Genomic DNA, 18297 nt, shown 5'->3' with positions numbered 1-18297 from the left:
GCTGGCAGGCAGAAGCAACTAGGGGCAATCAGGCAGGCAGGCGAGCAGCTGAGAGCCAGCAGTCCTGGATTGTGAAAGGGATGTCTGACTGTCTGTTTGGGCCCTAAACAGGCAGTTGGACATCCCCCGAGGGGTCCCAGATTGGAGAGGGTGCAGGCTGGGCTGAGGGACACACCCCCCCCCAGTGCACGAATTTCGTGCACCAGGCCTCTAGTATATAATAGTAGCCCTGTGCACAAATCCATGCACCAGTAGCTCGCCAGTAGCTTGCGGCCACCCTCCTGTAGCTCCCCCCACCCTCTTTCCCCCACTCCCCCCTCATAGCTTGCTGCCCTGTCCCCTCCTGTAGCTCTCTGCTGCCCTTTTGTAGTCAGTAGCTCACTGCCGCCCTCCTGTAGCTCTCTACCCGCTGTCCTGCCCTCCTGTAGCTCCCTTCACCCCCCTGCTCCCCCCTCATAGCTTGCTGCCCTGCCCCCTCCTGTAGCTCTCCGCCGCCCACTTGTAGCTCGCTGCCCCACCCCCTTGCTGATCTGTGATCCAGTCGTTATGCGGTCGGTCATTATGCTTCACAGAGTAACAACCATTTGCATATTACATCTTTATTACATAGGATAGATTCTTATGCCACTACAGAACTTTCTTGAATAAAGTAGCTATAAAATAAACCTTAACATCAAGTATTAGATATTCTCCAACATATTCTTACCCAAAATTGTTTTGGCTAATATGCATCTTTTGCATTACCATAAGTACTTTATAGGCGCTTGTAAGTTTCCAGGAGAAAAGTCTTTTGGTATTTTGATTATAAGAAAACTATGAAGTTTGTTGAAAATTGCCATGCTAATTAAGTCAGTCTTCCAACCTTCCTTGATTATGTATATCATTCCATCTATTTAGATCTTCTTTAATTTTTTTTCCAGAAATGTTTTATAGTTGTAAGTATATAGGATTTGTAGTTTGTTAATTTTTCCTATTTATTTTAACTTCTTTTGATGCTATTATAAGTGGAATTTTTTTCTTAATTTCATTTTTAGAAACAACTAATTATTTACATTGATAATGTATCCTGAAACCTTGCTAAACTTGCTTACTTTTCTAGTGGTATTTGTCCACATTCCTTAGAACTTTGTGCATAAAAGATCATGTAATCTGCAAATAAAGGTAGTTTTAATTTTTTGTTTCCATCCTGTCTTTATTCTTAACTACTACTAAAGGCTAAAACCTTCAGTATATAAGTCTAAATAGAAGTGAGAAAAGATATTCTTGCACTATTCTTGATCTTATGAAAAGATGATATGGAAAGCATTTAGTGTTTTTCAAATTAAGAATGATATCAGCTATAGGTTTTTATCCAAGACTAGAGGCCTGGTGCACGACATTTGTGAACTGGGGGAGGGGGATCCCTCAGCCCGGCCTGCACCCTCTCGCAGTCCAGGACCCCTTGTTCCATACCACCTGCCTGCAGCAGAGGCAGGAGAGGCTCCTGCCACTGCTGCTGCCCTTGCCAGCCATGAGCCGGCTGAGCAGCACTCCCCCTGTGGGAGTGGCACTGACCACCAGGGGGCAGCTCCTGCATTGAGCGCCCGCTCCCTGGTGGTCAGTGCACATCATAGCGACTGGTTGTTCCACCGTTCGGTCGATTTGCATATTAGCCTTTTATTATATAGGATGTTCTTTACCAGATAGTGGATGCTACTTTTCCCCCTCAGTTTGTTAACAGTCTTTAGTATGAATGATTGTTGGATACTGTCAATACTTTTTCTTCTACTGAGATGATCAGACACTTTTTCTCCTTTACTCTATGAATGTGGTTAATAACACAGACTGGTGAACCATATTTGCTTTCTTAGAGTAAATGCATTTGGTTATATTATAATATACTTTTTACATATCATAATATTTGGTTGTACTATTTGTTAAGGATTTTTACATCTGTGTTAATGAACACATTAGTCTATAGTTTTCTTTTCTCATAATTCCTTTGTCAGGTTACAAAAGAATAATGCATGTAAAGAAACAAGAAAGTATGACCCATGCACAGTAAAAAAAAAAAAAAATAGCAGGAAACAGTGTAAGAGAAATCACAGGTATTGGACTTAACTGCAAAAACTTTAAACTATCTTAAATACTCTCAGCTAGAAAGAACTGTGAAGAATTAAAGATAAATAAAATAGTGAGGTCACAATAAGTAGAAAATATCAATAAGATAGGAATTATAAAAAGAAATCAAACAAAAATTCTAGATATGAAGAGTACAATAACTAAAAAAATGCATTAGAGAATTTCAGTAAGCTAGCAGAAGAAACAATCAGAAAATTAAGATAGGTCAATCAAAATTGACAGGAAGGAATAAAGAAAAGTGAACAAAGCCTATGAGACCGTGTAGTAAATATATGCATTATGAAAATCCCAGAACAGAAATGGGACAGAAGAAAAAGTCTTCAAATATAATAGTCAAAAAATAACAGCCAAATATGATAAAACACATGAATCTAAAAAAAACAAGTTTACTAAAATCAAAGTAACATACGCTCAAATAGACCCATACCAAACCAATCAATTAAATGACAATCAAAGAGAGAAGAAGCCAGTCTCCTTATATTAGGTATCATTAAATTAACAGATTTCTCATCAGAAACCAGGAAGGACAAAGGTAATGGAATGACAATTAAAGGACTTTTGACCATATGTTAGGCAAAGGTTTCAGATGAGATAAAAAGCTTCGCCCATTAAAAATATATATAGTCCTAACTGGTTTGGTTCAGTGGATAGAGCGTCAGCTTGTGGACTGAAGGGTCCCAGGTTCGATTCCAGTCAAGGGCATGTACCTTGGTTGCGGGCACATCACCAGTAGGGGGTGTGCAGGAGGCAGCTGATCAATGTTTCTCTCTCATCGATGTTTCTAACTCTCTATCCCTCTCCCTTCCTCTCTGTAAAAAATCAATAAAATATATTTAAAATATATATATATATATATGTGTATATATATATATATATATATATATATAGAGAGAGAGAGAGAGAGAGAGAGTATAAATTAAGTTTCATCAAATTTAAAACCTCTGCTCTTAAGAAGAGATTTATAACCTCTGCTCTTAAAAAAATAAGCTCAGCAACAGACTATGAAAAAATACCCTAAAGTGTTTAGGGTAATGGTACAACATATCAGTAACTTACTCTCAAATGGTTTGAGAAGAAAACTTCTTTACACTACTTTTACAACATTTCTATAAGTTTGAAATTATTTTAAAGGAAAATGTTAAACATAAAAAAATCAGAATGTTAAAAAGACAAAAAAGCAAATGGATATTTTCTTTTTGAAATTCATTTGTAAGGAGAGGTAAGGCATATAATATAAAACCCAGAAATCATGAAGGAAAAATCTAATAACTTTGACTACATAAAATATAAAAAGTTTGGCATGGCAAAAATAAATGTATCAGATTTTAAAAAATAACACATTTTTTAAAAAGTGCTAATTTCCTTAGCTAGAAAACCATAACTCAACAAAAGACACAAACAGCTGTTTTCAAAAATAGAAATTCATATACCCAATATACTTATGAAAATAGGTTCCATATTATTTATAAAGAAATGTGAATCAAAACCACAAGATAACATTTTTTCATTTAATAGAATTTAACATTTGTTAATAGTTAAGATTAATGAGAATGGATAAACATTTACTATTTACCATTGGTGGGACTATAAATTATTACTCAAATTAGAAAAGAAATTTGGCAAAGTTCATAAAATTATAAAATTTATAGTTTTTCACTCAACAATTCTACTTCTAGGAATTTATATAATAATTAAAAATATATCCAAATATATGTACAAGTAAGTTCAAAACCATTATTTTTATAACTATGAACACTCATAACAATACAAATGCCCATCAAAATGGGATTATGTTAGTTAAAGGATAGTATACTCACATAATTCAATACTACAAGCTGGGGCAAAAGTAGGTTCGTATGGAAAATAACAAAATAAACTCTGTGCTCACAACTGTAAATCTACTTTTGCCCCATCCTGTATATTACCATAAAAAAGAATAAGGTAGATCTGTGATAACATGAAAATACCTTTAAGGTGTGTAACATAGATAATTATGGTTAAAGAATACAGATTCAGAACAGTAAGTGTATTCCCACTTACGTAAATTTTAAGAACACAATATATATATTTGTACGTACACATACACACAGGTGCATATGTTTGTGTGTGTGCTAGTATATGCCATAAACATTTTAAGAAAACTAGAGATGCAGTGGTTAATAGTGTTATCACTGAGGAGAAAAATTAAAGGCTGGAAAAGTGAAGATAGGTAGACATCACTTTTCTTTACGATATGTATCTTTTACTTCATCATTTGCTCTTTTAAAATGTAGTAATTTTTAAAGGTCTATTCATAATGAATTGAGTTGTTTTTACACTAAATTTCTGTGGTTGTTAAAATACTATTTGTGAATTCTTTTTAATTTTAGCTTTTGTTAATTTTGTAAATAACATTACCTGAAATGGCTTGGCAGGGGCATGTACTTCAGTTGCAGGTGTGGGTTTTGGAATGCTTTCAATCAATTCCAAAATTCCTTGCAGTTTTTTATCTGAGATTCGCAAAGAAATCAGTGGTAACTTTCCAAAAATCTTGAATCTATTTCAAAAAGAGAGGAATCACTATAAAGCAATTTTCATTCTGATTTAAGTCAATTAATTAAAAAGATGACTGTTTCCCTTAAATTATCCAAAAATAATCAAATGTGATTTTACCACTAAAAATTATCCACAGTTCATGGACAAACTCTCCCATAATCTCTACTCAAATTTACATTTGACATTAGTGACCAGTCTCATTAGATAAGATAATCTCATTATTTTTCAGAAGCTTATTTTTTAATGTTATTATGTTTATTATCTCTTTACTATTTGCCCAGGACGGTTAACAATGACTATTTATCAAGTGTTAATTACATGATAGACATTAAGGAAAGCACTTGATATGCATTATGCTAAATAGTCTCACAACCTAAGAGGGATTCAACTTATTTCTGTTCCCTATTTTTTATAAGTTCCCATATGTACATAGTTCCTATCAGGAAACTAAGGCTTTAGCAAGTTCAAATAACTTGTCCAAGAGATTATACATCTAAAACAATTTTAAAAATCATATCTGACTGAAAAGGAAAAATTACATGATCATATAAATAGATCCACGTGACAAAATCCAATATACATCCTATCTAATAAAAGAGTAATATGCAAATTAACCATCACTCCACTACACCCACCAGCCATGCCCACCAGCCAATCAGGAGCGAATATGCAAATAAACCCAAACAAAATGGCTACGGCCACAGAGAGCAGGAGGGAGGCTTGGGTTTCCCCAGCAATGGAGGGAGTCAAGCTTTCCGCCTGCCCTTGCTGGGCTAGGCCTCCACTCAAGGCTACAAAGTTTCAATGATAGAAGATACATAAATCCAAACTGAAATGGCGGCAGCCACAGAGCTGGAAAGAGCAGGAGGCTAGGGTTGCCCCTGGCAATGGAGAAAGCCAAGCTTCTGCAGCCCTGGCCCGCCCAGGCCTCCGCTTAAGGCTACAAAGTTTCAATTATAGAAGATACATAAATCCAAAAAAAAATGGCTGCCACCACGGAGCAAGCAGAAGGTTTCACTCCACTCCAGGCTACGAAGTTTCAATTGTAGAAGATAAATAAACCCCAGATACCAGGGCCTCCGCTTGGGTCGCCATGGGGCGTGGCCAGCCTGCAAACCACCACAGGCCCCTCACCCAGGCCGCCCCATGCCCCAAGGGAACCCCCACCCTGATCCGGGACACCCTTCAGGGCAAACCAGCTGGCCCCCACCCATGCACCAGGCCTCTATCCTATTTAATAAAAGAGTAATATGCAGATTGACCATCACTCCAACACACAAGATGGCTGCCCCCATGTGGTCAAAGATCCTGCCCCCATGTGGACACAAGATGGCCACCACAAGATGGCCAGCAGGGGAGGGCAGGTGGGAGGGACGAGGCCTGCAAGGGAGGGCAGTTGGGGGCGATCAGGCCAGCAGGGGAGAGCAGTTGGGAAGGACCAGGCCTGCAAGGGAGGGCAGTTGGGGGCAATCAAGCCTGCAGGGGAGGGCAATTAGGAGTGACCAAGCCAGCAGAGGAGGAAGTTGGGGGTGACCAGGCCTGCAGGGAAAAGCAGTTGGGAGGGACCCAGGCCTGCAGGGGAGAGCAGTTAGGGGGGACCAGGCCTGCAGGGGAGGGCAGTTAGAGATGACCAGGCCTGCAGGGGAGGGCAGTTAGGGGAAAACAGGCTGGCAGGGGAGCAGTTAGGCATCAATCAGGCTGGCAGGGGAGTGGTTAGGGGGTGATCAGGCTGGCAGGCAGAAGTGGTTAGGGACAATCAGGAAGGCAGGCAGGCAAGCAGTTGGGAGTCAGCAGTCCTGGATTGGAGAGGGGGCAGGCTGGGCTGAGGGATACCTCCCCCGTGTACGAATTTCGTGCACCGGGCCTCTAGTTCATAATAAAAGAAAAAGAACTCTCAGTCAACTAGACTAAAGGAGACCTTCCTCAACTTGAAAAACCTACAGTTAACATTATACTTAGTAGTGAAGAAACTCAATGTTTTCCAGCTAAGATTAGGTATAAAGCAAAGATTCCCTCTCATCACTCCTTTTCATGATGGTACTGAAAGACCTAGCCAATGCAATAAGGCAAGAAAAGGAAATAAAAGCCATATAGATTGGAAAAGAAAACATAAAACTGTCTTTGTTCAATGATGAAACGTGGCCTATGTATAAAAACCAAATAATAAAACAAAAGCAAAATTAAATAAAACAAAATAAAAAACTGGAACTAATAGCCATTATTGTAAGGTTGCAAGATACAAACTTAACAAACAATAGGCAATCCCTTTCCTATAAACCAATAACAAAAAAGTGGAATTTGAAATTAAAAACACAATATTATTTATATTAGTACCCCTAAAAGAAATACTTAGGTATAAATCTAACAAAATATATACAAGATCTACATGAGAAAACCTGCAAAACTCTGAAGAATGAAATCAAAGAACTACATAAATATAGATATTCCATTTCATGAGTAGGAAGACTCAATATTGTCAAACAGTTCTTCCCAAATTGATCTATAGATTCAATGCAATCACGAACAAAATCCCAGCAACTTATTTAATGAATATTAACAAAATAATTCTAAAATTTGTATGAAGAGGCAAAAGAACAGAATAGCGAACATAATATTAGAGGAGAAGAACAAGGTTGGAAGACTGATACTTCCTGACTTCAAGACTTACTATAAAGCTATAGTAAATAAGACCCTGATACTGGTGAAAGAATAAACAAATAGATCAATCAGCCAGAATAGAGGGCCCTGGAATAGAATTCCATAAATACAGTCAACTGATCTTGTTCCAGGCTCCAAACGCAATACAATGGAGCAAAGACATTCACTTCAACAAATGGTAGTGGACACCTACATGCAAGAAAAATGAATCTAGACAACAGACCTTAACCCTTCACAAAACTCAAAATGGATCACAGACTTAAATGTAAAACAAAAAACGATAGAACTCCAAAAGATAAATTCAAGAAAACCTAGATGACTTTAGACATGGCCATGACCTCTTTATATACAAAGGCACAATTCATGAAAAAATAAAAATTGATAAGCTGGACCTCATTAAAGTTAAAACTTCTGCTCTACAAGAGACAGACAATGAGATACCACAACGTACTTATTAGAATGACCAAAATCTGGAATATTGACAATAGCAAATAATGGCAATGGTGTGGAACAGCAGGAACTCTCATTTGTTGCTGTTGGAAATGCAAAAAGGGGCAGCCACTTTGGAAGAAGTTTGGTGGCTTCTCACAGAAGTAAACATTACTTAACAATAGATCCAGCTACTGAGCTCCTTGGTATATACCCAAAGGAGCTGAAACTTATGTCCCCACAAAAACCAGCACACAACTGTTTATAACATCTTTACTCATAATTTTATATGAATGAAGCTTATCCACATAAACTTTATATTCCAACTGTATAGTCAAAACCTGGAAGCAACCAAGATGTCTGTCAGTAGGTGACTGGATAAACTGTGGTACATCAGACAATGGAATATTCTTCAGAACTAAAAAGAAATGAGCTATGAGGTCATGAGAAGACATGGAAGAACTTTAAATCCATGTTACTAAGAGAAAGATGCCAATCCGAAAAGGCAACATATTGGCCTTAGCTGGTTTGGCTCAGTTGGTAAAGCGTCAGCCTACGGACTGAAGGGTCCCAGGTTCAATTCTGGTCAAGGGCACATGTCGGGTTGTGGGCTCGAACCCCAATAGGGGGCATGCAGGAGGCAGCCGATTCATGATTCTATCTCATCATTTATGTTTCTATCTCTCTCTCCTTCCTCCTTACTCTCTGAAATCAATAAAAATATATTTTTTAAAAAGGCAACATATTGTGTGACTCCAACTATAGAAAATTCTGGAAAAGGCAAAACTATGGACACAGTAAAATAGTATCTGTCGGAGCTTGAGGATGGCAGAAGAATAAACAGGTGGATCACAAAAGATTTTTAGGACAGTGAAAATACTCTATGTGATACACTCTATATGACACCAAAAAGATGAATACATGTCTTTAGGCATGTGTCCAAACCCATAGGATGTACCTTAAGAGTGAACTGCAGTGTAATCTATGGACATGGGGTGATTATGATATGTTATGTAGGCTCATCAATTGTAACAAATGTACCACTCTGGTGGAGGATGTTGTTGATAGGGGAAGCTATGTATAGGTGGATGCAGTGGGTATATGTGAGATCTCTGTATCTTCCTATCAATTTTTCTGTGACCATAAAACTGCTCTTAAATAAAGTCTTTAAAAAACAATAATAAAAGAGACTGACTTCAAGGAGAGTAAATTTTCATCCACTGAACAATTTTTTAGCCCTGAACTTTTCCTAAAACTCACCTTTTTCAATTCATGCCCACTGATTGCTAAGGATATCATTCTAAAAATATATATGAATTCCTAGAGAAAATTATAAGCTTTCTTTTAGTACTAATAGACTACATGTTTGTAATTAATCCCACACAGACTTTTTTTAACTTAGGGACATATTATGGAATAGTCTCATTAATGTACCTAAACTTTTCAATTTCTTTAAATATGCCTGTACAACTTGAAGATGATGGGGAGGAAGGGAACATTAATGTTTAATATGTATAGATTTCAGTTTGTGAAAATGACAAAGTTCTAGAGATGGATAGTGGTGAAGGTTGCACAACAATATGAATTACTTAATGTCAATGAATTATAGTTAAAAATGGTAAATTTTATGTTATTTATATTTTACCACACACACAAAGAATCAATATGGTATTGCCTTAGCTACAGAATTACTGAGAAAATCTATTACCACATGAAACAGATAATACATACTTAGGCATCCTTATATCCATGAAAACCATGGCCTTAGAGAATTCCACATTGAAGTGCAAAGGTACCAAAACATGCTGTGTAGATACATTGAGTTTTCGTGCTTCTTTCCAATTATCACCTAATTATAGAAAACAGTACATTTAACACATGTGTAATTTGAAAGACACTAAACTTAAAATTATTTTTAATACTTAATAGTCACACACTTCATGCTATGGGGAAATCTTCCCACATCAGGATAATCTTTAATACCACATGCCCAGATACACACACACAACAATTGGCAGGTAAATTCTTTCCCTTTCACATTTTATGTCTGCTGCTTCACAATACTCTGTGTTTTAATAGGAAAAATGCTTATCAAAAACAACAACATAGTTTTAATCAAATCTACTGCGCATTCACTGGTAATCACTGTAACCAGATACCTTACAAAAAACCCAACATGGCTCTAAGTCTAAGGCAATAATGCCTAAAGTAGGGAAGATCACAGTTTTTCAGTATTAACTCACAAAAGTTGCCATTTATTCAAGAGTTATAACTGGTACTGTTCTAGGCAATGTTTAAACTTTCACTTAATTCTCACAATGATGTATAACCATCTCATATTAGAAAACTGAGACACAGAGGAATTTATAACTTGCTTATGACCAAAAGGCTAGGGAGTGACAAAAGCTGAAATTTACATCCAGGTCTGACAACATTCACTGCTGTGTTACAAGCCTACATTTTCAACAAGGCAATGCTAAGTAACTGACAGCGTAGCCTTAGAACATTAGATAAAAAATCATGGACTCAGCCCCGGCTGGCATGAGTCAGAGGTTAAGCGTTGTCCTATGAACCAGGAGATCACGGTTCGATTCCTGGTCAGGGAACATGCCCAGGTTGCGGGCTCAATGCCCAGTGTGGGGCATGCAGGAGGCAGTTGATCAATGATTCTCTCTCATCATTGATGTTTCTATCTCTCTCCCTCTCACTTCCTTTCTGAAATTAATAAATATATGTATATATATTTAATTATTGATTCAAGTGCCCAAAATATTACTGGTAAGTGAAAGAAAAAACAGGATATAATACTACATGTCATGTTAAAAATGCATTCAAAGTACTCCCACTCATAAGCAACACACAAGCATATTCCATATACTCATAGGTACATACAATGAAAAAAACAGCAAAAGGATATGCAGTGAAATACATTACATACATTATCTCATTTGAACCTAATAATTGTTTAAATCAGATAAAATCCTCAGTCAAGAAAAACGAAGCCAACAAAAGATTAGATTCTTGGAGACAGTTAATAAAATGGGTTTTATGACTATTTTTAAATTCTAAACATATTGAGATAAAGGACATATTTCTTCACTTCTCAATTTACAGGTAAAAAATAAGATATTCTGTATTTTAGTATTTATCAAAAGAATCTATGATAATTACAGAAAGTAACCTAATGTCAAAAAACTTTGCTCAAAAAAGACTTATTTTTTTAAGAATAGTTAATGCTCCTCAAAAACATTCCAAGGAATTCCAATACTTTCCAGACAATAATGATGTATTTTAATTTTTTTCACAAGTATCTCAATATCTTAAATATAAGTATAAGCTAATGGGCTTCAAAAACTAGTGACCAAGATGTATCAAACATACCAAAATTTAGTAATTTACTGAAAAAAATTTATGAATTTTCTATAAATAATTTACATGTGCTACCCACTATACTCCTTTTACACCAACTGGAATACGATAAAAACAAAAACCAATTTCATTACCCTAAAGCAAATATAGTCAGACAAAACAAAAATGTCCCAGTCCTATATAAACTAACATTTTTAATAACCATTACTTTGGGTTCTCTATTGCTTCTCCTTTCATTAGTTAGCTCAGTTAATTAAAATCTAACCATATACACACAGAGAGATTGATAAAAACAGTCACCAATCCACCTTTGTTGAATTATCTGAATGTTTACTAACACCAAGGAATTCAAAAGCAATATAACACAGTAGAAAGAGGGCTCAAATTCTCAGGGCTCTCTCACTATTCTTTAGTGGCTCCTGACAAGTGAATTTCTGGCTCTGTTGACTATGTCTCCATCAGAATCTCCTGATTAATACAACAGAATGAATGAAGTAATTTATGCTTAAGATAGAGATCCTCCTCCACCTTGCAGTAGCTATTTATGGCTGGGGATGCCTAGGCTGATTGCATCCATCCTTGAGCAGTTTCTTCTGATTATCCCACTGTGTAATACACATGTTTTTAAAAATGTGTCAGTGTTTTCTAATCTTATGCAAATGTTGGAGGACACTGGTCTAGATCAGGATTTGTCAATATCAGCACTACTGGAATTTCGGCCAAATTTAGTCTTTGTTGACATTCCTTCCTCTACATTCTATGTTTAGTAGCATCCCTAACCTTCATCCACTAAATACTAGTGGTGCCCCGACTGTCCAAGTGTCACAACCAAAAATGTCTCAGACACTGACAGTATCTTTGGTGAGGTAAAATCACTCCCAGTTCAGATATTACTCTTATCTACTATGTACTTCTAATTAAGAAATATGGAAGCTCTAACATATTTAGAATGAAGGTCTTCAGAGAAACTGTCTAAACACCTAATTAATCACTTCAGCAAAATGAACAATACATAATGCACTGTATACTTACCAACTCTGCTGTAAAGCAGCTGAATGCTTGTAAGGTGAATATCAAAAGAATCATAAGCTCTACGCATTATCTCTTCAAGTCTGGCCCCACCTTGCTTCATATCTGGTAATTGTGAACGACTTTTACTTGTCACCTTGAAGTTAATTTTAATAGTTTAGACTATGCAAAATACTCCAAAATGAAAAGATAAGGTTTTTATCTTTCAGAATATAATATAAAAAGCTAACTGGAGAGGATAAACTTACAAGCTGACATATAAGGCTATTAGAAATGTCTTTAGCCAAGGCCGGTGTGCTCAGTGGGTAGAGTGTTGGCCCACCCACTGAAGGATCATAGATTTGATTCCCTGTCAAGGGCACATACCTGGTTTGCAGGTTGGACCCCAGCCCCAGTTGGAGCACCTATGGGAGGCAACCAGTGGATGTCAACTCTCTCTCACATCAATGTTTCTCTCTCTCTCTCCCCCACTCTTCCCTCCTCTCTCCCTCACTTCTACTTTCTCTAAAAATCAATGAAAAAAATATCTTGGGTGAGAATTAATGAAATAAAAAAATAATCTTTATCCATGATACGAGTAAGGAGAAGGTTAGATATACTGTAAAGTGAATTTTAATATATTGTTATATTTCCTAATTCGTTATATTAAAAGAAGGGAACCAAGTTAATCCTGGAGAATAATACATCTAAATTATTTTAAAATCTGATAAGAAACCTTTTTATTAAACACAAAAAGGCTTATAAAACATTTCTTTGGCATGATGACAGATATTTAAATAGTTTTATAATAACAACTAAAAGTCCAGTATTAAATATTAGGACAGCTGAATTTTATTGCCAACTCTGTCATTTATGTGACCCCAAGCAAGTTATATTTGTATCTTATTTGTATCTCCCCTTTATTGATGTACTATGCACACTACTTTTCTTTTTCCACATAAATATCCTGGAGATCACTCCACAGCAGTATACCAAGATCTTACTTATATATACACTGGTATATACACACATAAATATGTATATAGGTTTTTAAATAAATTTATATACATACATATAGATTTTATATAGCTCATGTGTACACAATCAAATTATCTCTTTGAAAGCAAAAGATTAAGCAAATTGCCTAAGATCACAAACAAGATTAATACCCTTACACCTGACCTTATGCTCGCTCAACTATACCAGACTGCCTTGAACCAATTCCATAACCACATTAAAATATGAATAATTAGCTGTATAAATATAACTGTAAATTCAGCAGATGTCTATGTAATTATCAATTGAAGAATAAAACAGAAAAATGGAGAATGTCAAGAAAAGGCACATATTTGTTAGAAAGCCAGAATGAGCGTTCTAATATTATCGATCCCTCTTGGGTCTTTAAATAGTTACAGCTATTCCTCTACATTTAATGATATAGAGCAGTACTATCCAATAGAACTTTCTACAATGATGAATTTGTTCTCCATCTGTGCTGTTTAATACAATAGCTATTAGCCACTTGTGACTATTAAACACTTGAATGTGGCTAATGTGACTAAGGAACTAAATTTTTATCTTACTTTATTTTAATCAACTTAATCAACTGTATATAGTCAGTGGGTACTATATAAACCAGAGGTGGGGAACATCAGGCCCGCTGGCCACATAAGGCCCATGAAATCATATGATCTAGCCCTGTCAAGGCATTAGGGGTGACTTAATTGACTATTTGATCAAATATAGCAGGCCAATTTTTAAGTTGATAATTTTGTATGGCCCACAAATTATGTTATAAATATACAAATGGCTCTTGGCAAAAAAAAAAGGTTTCCACCCCTGAAAAGTGCAAATCTGGAAATACGAAAAAAAAAGTATTCTCTATTCAAAACTAAGGAAGGCCCAGCCTGTGTGGATCAGTGGTTGACCATGGTCCTATGCACCAGGAGATTGCAGGTTCGATTCCAGGTCAGGACACATGCCCAGACTGCAGGATCGATCCCCAGTACGGGGGGCATGCAGGAGGCAGCCAATCAATGTTTCTCATCGACGTTTCTCTCTCTCTATTCCTCTCCTTCCCTCTCCCTAAAAATCAATCAAAACACATTAAAAAAAAAAAAAAAACTACGGAAGAAAAATATACATAAGTGGATAGAACTATGTAAATTAGGTAAGACAACCATCTCTCAATTTAGGATTATTTAACAGAAATTGAAATATCAATATCTAAAGTTATATACACACAAAAATTCAGAAGGACGAAGATATATGTGATTACTTCCAGAACTCCCTCACACTCTATATATTGTAATTAATCCAGTAATAAACTTAAATTGAAAAGGAAATCAAGTCCTTAAGCATTACTCTCAAATTCTACATATAATTGTAATTCTTTGGTTCACCTCTGACCTGCAGAGTTCAACTGATCATTTTGCTTTTTGAAATGCAGGAAAACTACCTAATTAAATGAAATCACTTTATTCACCAGAAAAGATTTCTCGGAAGTCTAAAAACCAATATACCAAATCAAACTGTCTTAAAAAAACAAAACATATTTTAAACAAAGAAATACCCTAAGTACCATATTCCAAGATAAATATTAGTAGTATATACCTTTAAATGACCAAGATCCAAAAGAAGCAGATTTGATGTAGGGCTAAAAATTCCATCTTGTGGGATAATAACATATGAAGCTTTCAAATTAATTCTGAGATCAAGAACTTTCTGTGTTTCAATAATATACAGTAGACCTGCAGAAAATTTAAATCTTCACAATGAATATTTTTCACAAATTACTCAAAAAAAGTTATTAAATGTATGAACTGATAGCACAATCTTAAAATAATGTGAAATAAGAATTCATTTTAAAATGACCTTGAGCAAATTATTTTCAATATCAAGTAAAGTATTTGTTAGTTAATAGGTACACTCTAATTAAATATAACTAAGTACAAAATTAAAATGATTCTTCAAATAAATGTTTCTAACCCAAAAAAAATCAATTTAGGTAATATTCAGGAGATAATATATCTAAAAAAATTAAGTTTTATGAAACTTTTATTCATAACCCCTATATTAGAAGAATCTATATAATTCTTTCCAAATCATGAACTTAATACAACTACATCTACCATACTGAACAATAATTCTTTATTCTTATGACATTACTGAGACATGAAAAAATCCTGGATAATTAAATCACCTTCAATAAAACCATATGTAAACCAGAAAAGGCAACAAAGCAGAGTTCTCCATTCCTCAGGTATTTCATTCACTTGAGGTGTTTTATTCTAATAAATTCAATCCATTCACTTTCATGTAACTTATATACCAAACTAATCTATTTTATGGTCTCAAATCCAGCATTGGCTTTTAAATCTAAAATTATTATCAACTATCAAATTATAATGACCCCATGAGATGAAATTCTGTAAGCAGCAATACATCAATTTGAATCAATAAACAATGTTAATTTATAAAGTTTAGGACATCTGATATTCAAAAAGAAAGGGACCTTAGTTCACAAAAGATAATGACAACCAAATCCACACAAGAACATGAGGACCAGATATTTTTAACATGAATTCTGAGAAAATAAAAATGACAATAGCACACTAATATGTAAAATTCTGAATAGCTGGATTGAAAAAATTTAAGTGATGTAGTTTATTTAATGTGTATAACCTTATACTTCAATCAAAAGCATTTTGTTCAGAACAGGTAGAGGTTAGAAAACGTCACAAAAGAGCTGAAAGGCAAAGGGGCAGTAATTAAGCCAAAAAGACCATTGCATGAAGCCCTATGATTTTATAAAAGAATTCAAAGGCCAGTTTCTGTCAAACACAATTTCAAAAATCATAACAAAATTTTGTAATTAACTTGAATGTAGTTAATGGGTTTGAACTGAGTGTAAGGAATAATTATTGTTATATCTGCATTTAAATATAAGTACAAAATTAGTTTCAATTAAACTGTATCTAGTCTAGAAAGAAACTTAAGAAATACATTACTAAAATCAGCTTTAAATGCCTAAAAGTTTAGTACAGGATTCAGTATTTAATACTGGCATTTTTACCTGTTGCTGTCTTATCACGAAATTCTTCAAGTTTTGTCAAAGTCGCTGAAGTGAGCTGTGCTAGATTTACCTCTTTTGGAGGTCTGAAGAATTCCACTATACTATTCACTGTTCTCTGGTAAAATAAGTATCATTAAAATTAGGCGCAAAATCAAACCAAATTGAAATATATTAAAATTTAGAAATTTAAAAAAATGCTTACTGCATCATATATTATTTCTAAAGGTTCAGCCTCTATGATACACCTTTGAGCAACAGTTTCATCTAATGGATTTGTCTCAAATGTAATCTGGAAAAGTGATGCAGTATTATCCAATGAGGACAGGAGGCGGGGTTTTGTTGAATTATCTGGTAGGCCAGTAACATGAAAGGAATCTATTTTGGTTTCAAATCTGCATGAAAAAAAAAGTAAGTTTTAGCAATAGATATACTTTGTGCTTAAAAGACTACCATTAAAAATTAAAAGAAAACAATGAAGGGGAAAAATTGAAAATCTTTTATGTGATAAGAGACTTATATAAATAATATAAAAAGAACTCTTACAACTCAACAATAAAGACAACCTAATTTGAAAATGAGCAAAAGAACTTAATAGACATTTTTCAAAAAAAATATAGTGACTAAGCATATGAAAAGATGTTCAACTTCATTAGTAATCAGGGAAATGGAAATGCAAATCAAACCAATGAGAGACTAGTTTATACCCATTAAGATGGCTATAACCAAAAGGAAAAATTAGTGTTGCCAACGATACAGATAAATTGGAGACCTAATACACTACTGGTAGAAATGGAAAATCTGGCAATTCCTCCAAAGGTTAAGCAGAGTTACTCTATGAGACAATTCTACTCCTAGATATATACTCAAGATAATTTAAAACTTAATGACCACACAAAATATTGTCCGTGAATATTCATAGCAGCATTATGCATAATACCCAATAAATGAAAATAATCCATTACCCATCATCTGATGAATGGACAAACAAAATGTGGTATATCCATATACCGGAATATTATTAGGGATTAAAAATGAATGCAGCACTAACTCATGCTATACCATGGATGAACTTTGAAATATCATGGTAAGTGAAAGAAGACAGACAGAAAGGCCATATTACATGATTCTGTGCATATGAAATGCCCAAAACAAAGTCTTAGGAATAAGGTAAATTAGTTATTGCTGGACACAAGGGAGGGGGGCAATTAGGAGTGACAACTAATGAGTATTAGGGTTTCTTTTTTAGGGTGTAAAAATATTCTGGAATTACCTGATAAACATAACAATGTAATGTGGCATACAGTGTCACAAACAAATGAATTGTACACTTTAAATAGATGGATTGTATATGTGGATTATATCTCAGTAAAGCTATTTTTTATTATTTTTTAAAATCTTTATTGTTGAAAGTATTACATGTTCCCTTTTTCCCCCATTGACCTATCCTAGCCCACCCTCCTCCGGCCCCCACCCAAGGCCTTCCCCACCCTATTGTCTGTGTTCCTGATGGTTGTTTTTTTAAATTAATCTTTATTGTTGAAAGTATTGCAGATGTACCCTTTTTCCCCAAGTAAAGCCATTTTTAAAAACAAAAGGGAAATAAATTTCCAGATAAACACCAAACTATTAATGTTGTTTCTTCTTTGTATAGTGTGGCTTACTGAGATTTTGGTATTATCCTTTAGTGTCTTTCTACGTTTCCTGAGCATGCAGTGTTCCATTAATATGTATTATTTTAATAATTATAAAATATATATATTACTGAAAAACATCTAATTTCCTAAAAATAGAAAAGGATATATTAAGCCATAGTACTCTTTGGAAAATATGGTAAAATTGTAATCTATCTTCCAATTTCACAGTGAATTTTTTTCTTACAGATTAAAGATAATAGCCCGGCCAGCATGACTCAGTGATTGAGCGTCAACCTATGAACCTGGAGATCATGGTTCTATTCTGGGTCTGGGCACATGCCCAGATTGCAGGCTCAATCCCCAGGATGGGGCATGCAGGAGGCAGCTGACAGATGATTCTCTCTCATCATTAATGTTTCTATCTCTCTCCCCCTCTCCCTTCCTGTTTGAAATCAATAAAAATATATT

General features: G+C 35.0%; 1 protein-coding gene across 2 annotated transcripts in view; it reads right to left on the bottom strand.

Moving 5' to 3' along the window:
• The window catches only part of VPS13A (vacuolar protein sorting 13 homolog A), a 238608-nt gene that overhangs the window by 157436 nt on the left and 62875 nt on the right, over positions 1–18297 (bottom strand). For both annotated transcript variants that reach the window (XM_080670231.1, XM_080670232.1), the window contains exons 18-23: positions 16398–16587; positions 16196–16310; positions 14734–14870; positions 12145–12277; positions 9475–9592; positions 4519–4657 (exon numbers count right to left, since the gene is read on the bottom strand). In XM_080670231.1, the coding sequence (XP_080526357.1) occupies positions 4519–4657; positions 9475–9592; positions 12145–12277; positions 14734–14870; positions 16196–16310; positions 16398–16587 (832 nt within the window). The remainder of the gene's footprint in view (positions 1–4518; positions 4658–9474; positions 9593–12144; positions 12278–14733; positions 14871–16195; positions 16311–16397; positions 16588–18297) is intronic.

This window comes from Plecotus auritus (genome assembly GCF_963455305.1).
Source record: "Plecotus auritus genome assembly, chromosome: 5".
NCBI lineage: Eukaryota > Metazoa > Chordata > Mammalia > Chiroptera > Vespertilionidae > Plecotus > Plecotus auritus.
The sequence above is the reverse complement of the archived record's forward strand: the minus strand, read 5'-3'. Positions and strand labels throughout refer to the sequence as shown.